General features: G+C 42.7%; 1 protein-coding gene across 1 annotated transcript in view; it reads right to left on the reverse strand.

The window, feature by feature from the left end:
* jam2a (junctional adhesion molecule 2a) overlaps positions 1-12,612 on the reverse strand; it is a 35,391-nt gene that overhangs the window by 21,200 nt on the left and 1,579 nt on the right. The window contains exons 2-3 of the mRNA XM_067442295.1: positions 4,194-4,259; positions 3,654-3,764 (exon numbers count right to left, since the gene is read on the reverse strand). Of these exons, the coding sequence (XP_067298396.1) occupies positions 3,654-3,764; positions 4,194-4,259 (177 nt within the window). The remainder of the gene's footprint in view (positions 1-3,653; positions 3,765-4,193; positions 4,260-12,612) is intronic.

The following is a 12,612-nucleotide window of genomic DNA, read 5'->3' on the forward strand; positions in this document are numbered from 1 at the left end:
AATTAATCATAAAATGGCCCTGATGTGTCTCTAGACATTAAGAAATCATGTTCATTTCAAACACTTCTATCTCTGACAGCAGTCGTCCGGCTATACACCGCTCTACAGTCATTTGAAAGTAACTGCAGTACCAGTTTTGGCCACAATCTTACATACACTTCCTTTAATTAGAGCGCCACCAAGAGGCACAATCCTACCATTTTTTGGTGAGCCCATAAATGCGTGTCAATTTTGGTGAAAACCTCTCATTTCGTTTTGAAGTTATAGACATTTATATGAAAAAACACTAATAAAAAAAAAATGACTGACACCAGACTTTGATAGATTTTACTACTCCTTACTATCAGTATTTTAACATTTAGGCATTGAAATTTAACTATTGACCTATGTTTTCGAACTTCTGATGCTAGTTTCGTCTCGATCGGACTAGCATTTTTGAAGATATCAGCAAACATTTTTTAAGCATTTTATTACAACGCTGCACAAACCATAGACCGAAACCTGGCAAGTCTCGTATTGTTGACCTCGGCAAGGATTCAGGAGAAAAAAAAAAAAAGAGTTACACCCATTAAAATAAATCAATCACACTTCTCAGGCTCCTTCAGGGCATCGTGCTGATGACCCATACCGAGTTTCGTTATGATTTTCATAGATTTTTGGACAAACAATTCAGAAGTTATAAGCAAAAATATACATTTTACATATCTCCGGACCAGTAGGTGGCGCTAGACCAAAACACTGCAGGTTGCCTCGGGTCATACATATAAATCTATAGAACATGACTCAATCCACACATGCAAATGTTTTAATTAATGTCATTTTTATTTAATTGAAATGCACTTGACTTTTGTGTTTTTGTGATTGTGTGATTTAATTTGTACTGCTATCTTGGCCAGGTCTCTCTTGAAAAAGAGATTCTATATCTCAATGAGACTAAGCTGGTTAAATAAAGGTTAAATAAAAAAAAATGCTTGTGATTTCTAGGGTGTCGTGATGCAGTTGTTAACAGTGCCATCAATGTTTTAGGTGTTGCTATGGGGTTTACAGGCGGTATCTGCTAGGGAATATCTATAGGATTGTGTGTTTGCTAAGGTGTTCTGTGCGGTTGCTGAGGTGTTCTGTGCGGTTGCTGAGGTGTTCTGTGCGGTTGCTGAGGTGTTCTGTGTGTTTGCTAAGGTGTTCTGTGCGGTTGCTGAGGTGTTCTGTGTGTTTGCTAAGGTGTTCTGTGCGGTTGCTGAGGCTTTCTGCGCGGTTGCTGAGGTGTTCTGTGCGGTTGCTGAGGCTTTCTGCGCGGTTGCTGAGGTGTTCTGTGCGGTTGCTGAGGTGTTCTGTGCGGTTGCTGAGGCTTTCTGCGCGGTTGCTGAGGTGTTCTGCGCGGTTGCTGAGGCTTTCTGCGCGGTTGCTGAGGTGTTCTGTGCGGTTGCTGAGGTGTTCTGTGCGGTTGCTGAGGCGTTCTGTGCGGTTGCTGAGGTGTTCTGTGCGGTTGCTGAGGTGTTCTGTGCGGTTGCTGAGGTGTTCTGTGCGGTTGCTGAGGTGTTCTGTGCGGTTGCTGAGGCGTTCTGTGCGGTTGCTGAGGCGTTCTGTGCGGTTGCTGAGGCGTTCTGTGCGGTTGCTGAGGCGTTCTGTGCGGTTGCTGAGGCGTTCTGTGCGGTTGCTGAGGCGTTCTGTGCGGTTGCTGAGGTGTTCTGTGCGGTTGCTGAGGTGTTCTGTGCGGTTGCTGAGGTGTTCTGTGCGGTTGCTGAGGTGTTCTGTGCGGTTGCTGAGGCGTTCTGTGTGGTTGCTGAGGTGTTCTGTGTGGTTGCTGAGGTGTTCTGTGTGGTTGCTGAGGTGTTCTGTGTGGTTGCTGAGGTGTTCTGTGCGGTTGCTGAGGTGTTCTGTGCGGTTGCTGAGGTGTTCTGTGCGGTTGCTGAGGCGTTCTGTGCGGTTGCTGAGGTGTTCTGTGCGGTTGCTGAGGTGTTCTGTGCGGTTGCTGAGGTGTTCTGTGCGGTTGCTGAGGTGTTCTGTGCGGTTGCTGAGGCGTTCTGTGTGGTTGCTGAGGCGTTCTGTGTGGTTGCTGAGGCGTTCTGTGTGGTTGCTGAGGCGTTCTGTGTGGTTGCTGAGGCGTTCTGTGTGGTTGCTGAGGCGTTCTGTGTGGTTGCTGAGGCGTTCTGTGTGGTTGCTGAGGTGTTCTGTGTGGTTGCTGAGGTGTTCTGTGCGGTTGCTGAGGTGTTCTGTGCGGTTGCTGAGGTGTTCTGTGCGGTTGCTGAGGTGTTCTGTGCGGTTGCTGAGGCGTTCTGTGTGGTTGCTGAGGTGTTCTGTGTGGTTGCTGAGGTGTTCTGTGTGGTTGCTGAGGTGTTCTGTGTGGTTGCTGAGGTGTTCTGTGCGGTTGCTGAGGTGTTCTGTGCGGTTGCTGAGGCGTTCTGTGTGGTTGCTGAGGTGTTCTGTCTGGTTGCTGAGGTGTTCTGTGTGGTTGCTGAGGTGTTCTGTGTGGTTGCTGAGGTGTTCTGTGCGGTTGCTGAGGTGTTCTGTGCGGTTGCTGAGGCGTTCTGTGTGGTTGCTGAGGCGTTCTGTGCGGTTGCTGAGGTGTTCTGTGTGGTTGCTGAGGTGTTCTGTGCGGTTGCTGAGGTGTTCTGTGTGGTTGCTGAGGTGTTCTGTGTGGTTGCTGAGGTGTTCTGTGTGGTTGCTGAGGCGTTATAAGTGATTTTTAACCTGTTATGTGGTTGATAGGGTGCTCTGGGCTGGTTGTGATGATGTTCAGAGTAGTTGCTACGGTGTTGAGTGTTTTTTTGAGTGTTACTATGGAATTTCTAGGGTCTCTATGCAGTTGTTAAGTGTGTTATGAATGTTTTAGGTGTTGCTAGAGGGTTTCTAGGAGGTGTCTGCTAGAGCATATCTATATTGCTAAGGTGTTTTGTGTTGTTGCTATGGTGTTGCTATGACCTGCTGAGGCATTATGAGGGATTTTTAGCCTGTTGCTATGTGGTTGCTAGGATAATCTAGGCATTTGCTAGGACAGATAAATGGTTGTGATTGTGTTCTGAGAGGTTGTTAGGGTGTTGTGAAATATGAAATTTCAATGGTGTTGCTAGGGTGTTACAAATGTTTTTTGTGTTTCTATGTGGGATCCAGGAGATGTCTGTTAAAGAATATCGATACGATTCCTAAAGTGTTCTTGTGTGGTTGCTAAGGCGTTGCAATGTAGTTTCTGAGACATTATGAGACATTTTTAGCCTGTTGCCCGTTGTTTACTAGGGTGCTCTAAGTGTTTGCTAGGACAGGTAAACGGTGGTGATGGTGTTCTGGGTGGTTGCTAGGGTGTTGAGTGTTTTTTGAGTGTTGCTATGCAATTTCTAGGGTGTCGCCATGCGGTATGTTTTATGCTACGTGATTTTCCAGGTGGTGTCTGCTAGGGGATATCTATACAATTAGATTGCTAAGGTGGTATGTGTGGTTGCTAAGGTGTTGCTATGTGGTTGCTGAAGCGTTATGAGTGAATTGTAACATGTTGCTATATGTTTGCTAGGGCATTGATATATGATTGCTATGGCGTTTAACTGGTTTCTAAAGCGTTGCTATGCAGTTCTTGAGGTGGATTTGCTAGGTTTTTGCTACATGGTTGCTAGGGTGTCGATATGCACACCAGTTATTTGAGGAATCATTCATTCATTGGTTACCTACGAAACGGCCTTCATAATAAACGAAGGAGACGTCTTTGTCTTTCTTCTTCCACTCGATGCGAGGGCTCCTGTCTCTCTCTGTCTTAAACTCACAGGAGAGCTCTGCTTCTGAGGAGGACAGCACATATCAAGAGTTAGTGCACATCGGCCCACTGACGTCTGCATGAGGATGTCACACACATATACACACACACGTTTGTTTTTGTGACATATGGGGACATTCCATATGCTTAATGGTTAATGGTTTTAATACCGTACAAACCGTATTTTCTATCCCCCTTACACTGCCCCTACCCATAAACCTACCCATCACACACACACACTGCCCCTAAACCTACCAATCACAGAAAACATTCTGCATTTTTACTTTCTCATAAAAACTCCTCCTGTGTGATTTATAAGCCTTTTGAAAAGTGGGGACATGGGTAATGTCCTCATATTTCACCCTCTCCTGTAATACCTGTGTCATACCCATGGCATTATACACATTTGTCCTCATGTCATATGTCACAAAAACATGCCCACACACACACTCACCCGAGGACTCGTGCACTTCCACTTTGGGATTACGGCTGGTGACGGTGACGGGGACGACAGGGATGCCTGAAACAGAGACGACAAAAACACCCCAAACTCAGTCTCACAAATACTGTGGTGCCGAACAGATGTTCGCTCGTGATGTTCAGATGTTGGTCGATTGACTTCCAGAACATTACTAAGGTTTTTAGTGTGTTGTGGTTTCTATAGAGTTCTAGGTGTTTGCTAGGGTATGGTTGCTAAGGTGTTTAAATGGTTGCTAGGGTGTTATGAATGTTTATTAGGGTGTTGCTACATGGTGTTTTCCAAGGCATATTTATACTGTTGCAAAGTGTTCTGAGTGGTTGCTAGGGCGTTGCTATGAGGTTACTGTTATAAGTGTGTTTTTAGCATGCTATTATGAGATTGCTCAGGTGTTCTAAGTGTTTGCTAGGACATTTTACACAGTTGCTGTAGTGTTCTGAGTGGTTGCTAGGGTGTTGCTATGTGGTGTTTGCCAAGGCATATTTATACTGTTGCAAAGGTGCTCTGTGCGGTTAGGTGTTGCTATGTGGCATTGCTATGTGGTTACTGTCATAAGTGTGTTTTACTTATATAGGGTGATGTGGATGTTTTAATATATGTTATAAGTGTAATACGTTATTTTTAGATTGTTAGGGTGGTCTAAGTGTTTGCTAGAGCATTTATATATGGTCGCTATAGTGTTCTGAGTAGTTGCTAGGGTGTTGCTATGCGGTTGCCAGGGCAACATGAGTGTTTTTGTGTTGCTTTATGAATGATGGGGAGTTCTAGGGTTACTGGTGTATTTATATATGGTTGCTATAGTGTTCTGAGTAGTTGCTAGGGTGTTGCTATGCTTTTGCTAGGGCAATGAGTGTGTTTTTATATGTTGCTATATGGTTGCTAGGGTGTTCTATGTGTTGGCTAGGTATTGACATGGTAAAGTGTTATTAGCTGTTGCCAGGGTGTTAGAAGTGGTTTTGTGTATTGTTGTTCAGTTTCTAGAGTGTAGCTATATGGTTCCTGAGGGGATATGGGTGGGTTTTGATGTGTTGCTAGGATGGGCTAGGTGCTTGCTTTTCTATACTGTTGCTATGGTTTCTGTGTGGTCGCTAATGTGTTGATATGTAGTGGCTGAGGTGCTACACATTTTTTTAGTGGTTGATAGGGTGTTCTAGGCATTTCCTAGGGCAAATCTATACAGTTACCATGGTGTTGTGCAGTTGCTAAGGTGTTGCTATGTGGTTGGCATTATGAGTGTGTTTTGAAGCGTTTCCATGTGTTTACTAGGGTGTTTTAGGCATTTCCTAGAGCATATCTATAGTTGCTATGGTGTTCTGTGTGGGTGCTGAAGTTTAAGTGTGTTGCTAAGAGGTTGCTAGGGTGTTCGCTAGAACAATCATTTACAGTCGCTGTAGTGTAGAGTATTTGCTAGGCAGTTCCTATCATGCAGTTGCTAGAATGTAATTTGTGGGAACAGTTTCAAGGGTTTCTAAGTTGTTGATATGTTCTGAGTTGTTGTTAGGGTGTTGCTAGGTTGGTGAGTATTTTATGTATATTGCCCGGGTGTTCCGAGCAGTTGCTAGGATGTTGTCATAATTAAAAATTAATAATAATAATAATAATAATTCATTACATTTATATAGCGCTTTTCTAGGCACTCAAAGCGCTTTACATAGAAGGGGGGAATCTCCTCAACCACCTCCAATGTGCAGCATCCACTTGGATGATGCGACGGCAGCCATATTGCGCCAGAATGCTCACCACACACCAGCTGATTGGTGGAGAGGAGACCGAGTGATTAAGCCAATCAGGATAGGGGGAAGATTAGGAGGCCATGATGGACAGATGCCAGTGGGCAAATTTGGCCAGGATGCCGAGGTTACACCCCTACTCTTAATCGAAGGACATCCTGGGATTTTTAACGACCACAGAGAGTCAGGACCTCGGTTTAACGTCTCATCCAAAGGACGGTAGATTAGGAGGCCATGATGGACAGAGGCCAGTGGGCAAATGTTGGTCATGAAGTGGTACGGATGGGTTTTGATATGTTACCATGCAGTTGCTAGGGTGTCTACATTGCAACTGAAGTGTGATTAAATAGCGCTTTATACAATAGAGATTGTTTCAAAGCAGCGAGTAGCACACAGCTCTCTATGAAAAGTGTCTGCGGACTCCCAGCGGGATGATCAGGCACAATATAGATTTCTAAACATAGTTGGTCTGACTGAACACACAAAGGTCCAGCTTATGTTCTCCTGTGTGTTCGTGGCTAAAGATGGATTCTGATTTACCGGCAGGAAAAGGAAACAGGTGCTTCCCTTCCTGAATAACATGACAGCCATTGTTGGACTTCCTGTTTCTGCCCACGTGCCATTGATTACAGTAACGCTGTGTGTTATCGGACCACGACCCATTGACTTTCCAGAGCAGATCACACAATCACATGACCCACACATATCCATATTAATTATTTTCAGATAGTTATTTTTTAATCAAGTGATAATTCACCCAAAAATGAGAGTATGATGTTTATCTGCTCACCCCCAAGTCGAGACATCACTGGGTGTGTTTACATGCACGATCTTAAGCCGATTATGCCTAATAATCCGCCAATGAACATGGTCATGTAAACGCGGTAACCCGTTTTCTTTTACCGGAGTAAGGTCATAAACGGCGCAAGCATAAACTGGTCGACACAGGGAGTTTTTCACCTCTTACCCAGATTTCGTGCTGCATGTAAATGCATTAACCTGCTTTCTGTCGGCTTATTGAAGAGCTCATGTGTGATAGGAGACAAAAACACAAACTTACAGCAGATTTAACCGCATCCAGAGCGAGCAAGCGCTTAGGCCATTCACGTTAACAAATTTTGCTGGACGATAAATTGGCCAAGAAATTATTGCGATAAACGATAATATTGTCGTTCTGAGACCAATTTTCATTTAAAATGATAATGGCATAAAAATGCAGTGCACCTTTTCAAAGATCGATAAACTTTAATTTCTAAAGACTATTTAACACTAAAAATGGAAAACATTTTAAATAACTACAATAAATGAATAAAGCATGGACTGCATTTAAAATGCATTTAAATAAGTACCAAAAACAAAAAATAAAATGGATGAAAACTGCAGCGGATGATTGTGTTTTAGGAGCAGATTAGGGGCGGCGGTTCACTAAACCCACGGTTCGGCTCGTATCACGGTTTTAGGCTCACGGTTTTCCGTTCTGCACGGTTGTTGTTGTTGTTTTTTCTTTTAATCCTTTATTTATCAGCATATGATATATTAATTATTCACAATTTAGGATACAGTATTTAAAAAAAATTTTATATCATAGCCTAATCATGCACAAACTGAGCTTGACCATCTCTGAGGAAAGTGATATTTTGATACAGCAAGAGAGAAGGAAAAAAAAAAAAGGAGCAATTTTATTTGGCAAAAGGAGAATGTGTATTGCTATCTACAGGAACTCATGTTCCTTTAGCACACACAGATTGAACTGAAGAATTAACTTGCATTTATCAAACTTCAGTGTAGCTTTAAGCCTCATTTATACACGAAGCGTCCGCTCGAGCGTGAGGGTCCGTCAGGCCTACGAGCGCTTTGCATGAAATAATGATATATCACAAACGCAGACTCTTAAGACCCAGAAAATTGTAAAGATGTGTTCTCATCTCATGCGGCAGAAGAGGTTAAGTCAAAACGCAGCATCATGAGGGGTAATACGAGGCGTAAATCTCCAGCTGACACGGCGCACGCTTTATTTAACGTCACAAATGACGTAACATTTGAAAAACTCAGTCAGATATACGGACATTATTATTTTTGAGATCACTACATGGAAATAACCCGATTTATTAATAAAGTCATGTAAACGTGGGTTACTTGCATTGTCAGTTTACTGGTTTGCATGTAAACGCACCTAATGTGTCTCCACGAGCCGCAGGGGTTAATATGGATTCATGTGTGTGTGTTTTACTCTCATAGAAATACACCCCATTGACATGCATTACACGAGCAACGGCTGACTTAAAAATCTTCATTTGTGTTCTCCTGAAGAAACAAACACACCTACATCTCGGACGCCCTGCAGATAAACATCACCGGCTCATTTTTGGCTGAACTATCCCTTTAATTAAAGCACGCTATTACCAGTGGCGGTCTTTGCCATTCAGAGCCCCTATTTTTAAATAAAACTGCATTAAACCGTCATCCCTTTACACGACAACAATGTACTAAAAAGATTTTACTTTGCGTTTTTCTTGTACAAAACGATCCTCATTCACACAGATCTGCGAAAGCGTTTAAAAACTCTACACGCCTATAGACTGAACACGTAACATGACGTCACCGCTTCACAAATTCATGTATTCGCCGTTTACACGGAGACGATAATGGTCTCGTTTTTAGAAATTTGCACTGTAACCCGTTTTCAAAAGTGTGTCCCAACAGTGAAGCATGGTGAGATTTCAGTTTTTCTTTTTCTGTGTTTTTCTGGCAATATGGGGTGCTGTGTGCACATTAATGAGAAAAATTAACTTAAATGTTTTTAGTTAGTTAAACATTAAAGGGGGTCTGAATAATTCCGTAGCGTGCAAAATTGTTTATGCACTAAATAGGTAGAATCTCTGTTATTAACACACATTTGTATGATCACGCTTCTGTTTTTCTCAGTTTTATCATCATTAAGAATTGCCGTTTTCTTTAAGAACGAATGAAAGACGGAGGAGTTTATTCTGTCTCTCTTGATCGTGTGAGAACTGAAACCAAAATGAAGACACAATTATTTGCCTGAAAGGACCATGAAGGATTATTGCGGATTGAAATCAAAATGAACTGTTTAAATAACGCAAACATCATCAAAAAAAAAAAAACTTCTCAGAGCGCAGATAAATGACCGTGTCCTTGAGTAATAACCTGCGGAAACTGAGCTGGATTTGTTTCCTGACGGTCAAATATAAAGCAGAACTGAGTGATTACAGCGTGTGATTGGTCCGTGTCCGGTCATCGTTTAAAGGAAGAGCGTGACGTCATCTCCACTGGGTTTGTGTTCAATCCTCAAATAAAGATTCAAACGGTTATGAATCAGCGAAATGATTCATGATTCGGATCACCAATGTAACGTGATTTCAGCAGTTTGACACGCGATCCGAATAACTGTTTGAATCTTTATTTGAGGATTGAACACAAACGCGGAAGAGAAGCCAATGCTGAATAAAGTCGTAGTTTTTGTTATTTTTGGACCCAAATGTATTTTGGATGCTTCAAGAGACTCTAATTAACCCACTGATGTCTCATATGGACTACTGTGATGATGTTTTTATTCCCTTTCTGGACATGGACAGTATAGTGTGCATACACTTGCATACGCTCTCGGACTAAATATAAAATATCTTAAACTGTGTGTGAAGATGAACGGAGGTCTTACGGGTGTGGAGCGACATTAGGGAGAGGAGTTAATGACAGACATTTCACTTTTGGCTGAACTAACCCTTTAATCGCTCTGATATTGCAGTGTGAAAGGGGCTACTGTGAACTCAAACCAAAGCGGTGGAGATGTGACGTCACGCTCTTCCTTTAAACGATGACCGGACACTGACCAATCACACGCTGTAATCACTCATTCTGCTTTACATTTGACCGTCAGGAAACAACAAATCCAGCTCAGTTTCCGCAGGTTATAATCAGCTGCACTTTGACATGGAATTACTCAAGAATGACTCAAGGACACGGCCATTTAGCTGCACTCGGAGAATATTTTTTTGACAATTCTGGAGAGCTTCTGTCAGCACACGCGTGTCGTATCGCTCGCCGCCATTACATCACGCAGAAGGAACGCCGACTCTCCTTCATATCTGTGTTATTACAGTTCTGGAGCGAGACACGGGGAACGTCTGATCAAACCTGTCAATCATCCGCTTACATTAGATGAGAGTTCAGAGTCACACACACACACACACACACACACACACACACACAACACATTAATGTCGTACAGTAGAATGTAGCCAACTGTCAAGTTGATTAATTGCATTTATGATAACTAAAAACATTTTGTTGCCTATTTTACTTCAAACCTAAACTTTCTTTCTCCAGTGAGAAGAGAAGTCCAGCTGCTCCTCACCACTGAGCGTCACGGAGGAAAGAAACTCTGAAAAAATGCTCTTCTTACTCAGTATTTTTGTCTTGTTTCTAGTCCAAACATCTAAAAATTCTTCATTAAGAAACATTTACTAGACAAGTACAAATTATTGTCTTGTTTTGGGAAAAATAACTCAAAATGAAGAGAGTTTTTGCTTAAAATAAGATAAATAATCTGCCAATGGGGTGAGAAAAATAATCTTGTTTTCTTTTAGAATTAAAATTATTTTGCTTACGCAGATAATTTATCTTATTTTAAGCAAAAACTCTCTTCATTTTGAGTTATTTTTCCCCAAAACAAGACAATTACTTTTGCGTGTCTAGTAAATACTTCTTGTTTTAAGAATGTTTAGATGTTTGGACTCGAAACAAGACAAAAATACTGAGTAAGAAAAGCATTTTTTGCAGTTTACGGCTCTGAACTCTTCAAATATTACTTTATTAACATCCTGAGACGTCCAGCTCTGTGTTATCAGCGCTGCCTTGACGAGCTCGACCTTGTACCTGAGTGTGTGTGTGTGTGTGTGTGTGTGTGTGTGTGTGTGTGTGTGTGTGTGTGTGTGTGTGTGTGTGTGTGTGTGTGTGTGTGTGTGTGTGTGTGTGTGTGTGTGTGTGAGATCAGCGCACGTGAAACACTGTGTCTGTGAGACGCTTACAGTCAGATAAGAGGAACGGACAGCAAATGACCCTGTGAGAAACACACACACACACACACACACACAGCTGTCACTGCTGAGGTACTGAGTCAGCACAAACACACACACACACACTGATTTCACTGACAGCTCTCAAACACCAACAGCAAATGAATCTCTTATGTACAGATTTAAACACGCATGAACACATACAGCACGTGTGTGTGTGTGTGTGTGTGTGTGTGTGTGTGTGTGTGTGTGTGTTCAGGACATATTTCACCCCCAAAACTACAACAACAGAATATTAAGATTTTTTTTGACAACTTAAAACATACAGTCTCATTACTGTAATGCATCCAGATGTGACCTTTGAGTTTTATTTTTAATATAAAAATAAATATTATTAGTAATAATAATTAGATTTTCTTTCTTGTAATTTTGAAATTATATACATTATATTGGCCAGTATTAGGACAACCCTTTAAATCAATCAATCTCTTCATGGCCACAGGTGTATAACTCCAGCTCTAGGCCTGCAGACGCTTCTACACACATTAGTGAGTGTGCAATAAGGCCATTCCTGACATTTCCTCACTACTAAATATTCCACACTCAACTGTTAGTGGGATTAGAACAAAGTGGAAGCTATTGGGAACAACAGCAACTCAGCCACGAAGTGTTAAATCCCAGAGCGGGGTCAGCGCATGCTGAGGGTCACAGTGCGCAGAAGTCTCCAACTTTCTGCAGAGTCAACAGCTCCAGACCTCCAGACTTCTGTGGCCTTCAGATGAGCTCAAGAACAGCATAGAGAGCTTCATGGAATGGGTTTCCATGGCCGAGCAGCTCATCCAAGCCTTACATCACCAAGAGCAATGCAACGCGTGGGATGCAGTGGAGTAAAGCAGCCGCCACTGGACTCTAGAGCAGTGAGACGTGTTCTCTGAGCGACCAATCACGCTTCAGTCTGACAATCCCATGGACGAGTCTGGGTTTGGCGGTCGACGGGAGAACGGGACTTGTCTGACTGCATTGTGCCGAGTGTAAAGTTTGGTGGAGGGGGGATTATGGGGTGGGATGTTTTTTAGGGGTTGGCCCCTTAGTTCCGGTGAAAGGAACTCTTAATGCTTCACCAAGACATTTTGGACAATTTCACGCTTCCAACTTTGTGCAGAGTCCTGAGCTCAACCCGATAGAACAGCTTTGGGATGAATTAGAGCGGAGACTGAGAGCCAGGCCTTCTCGTCCAACATCAGTGCCTGACCTCACAAATGAGCTTCTAGAAGAATGGGCAAAAATCCCCATAAACACACTCCTAAACCTTGACGAAAGCCTTCCCAGAAGAGCTGGAGCTGTTAGAGAGGGTGGGCCGACTCCAGATTAAACCCCACGGGTTAACAATGGGATGGCATTAAAGTTCATGCGCATGTAAAGGCAGGCGTCCCAAAACTTGAGGCAAGCGTTTCTTCACAAGATGAAACTACAAAATCTACAAGTGTGAATGTTTGTTTCTACAGAATAAATGAAAACAATTCCTGTGATGATTGAGTGTTGGCTGGATCGGTCGGGGTTTGTGAGATTGTGGAGCGAGAGACAGTGAAAGAACAAAGAGCTTCTGTGTGTGTGTGTGTGTGTGTGTGT

This window comes from Pseudorasbora parva, chromosome 4 (assembly GCF_024679245.1).
Source record: "Pseudorasbora parva isolate DD20220531a chromosome 4, ASM2467924v1, whole genome shotgun sequence".
Taxonomy (NCBI): domain Eukaryota; kingdom Metazoa; phylum Chordata; class Actinopteri; order Cypriniformes; family Gobionidae; genus Pseudorasbora; species Pseudorasbora parva.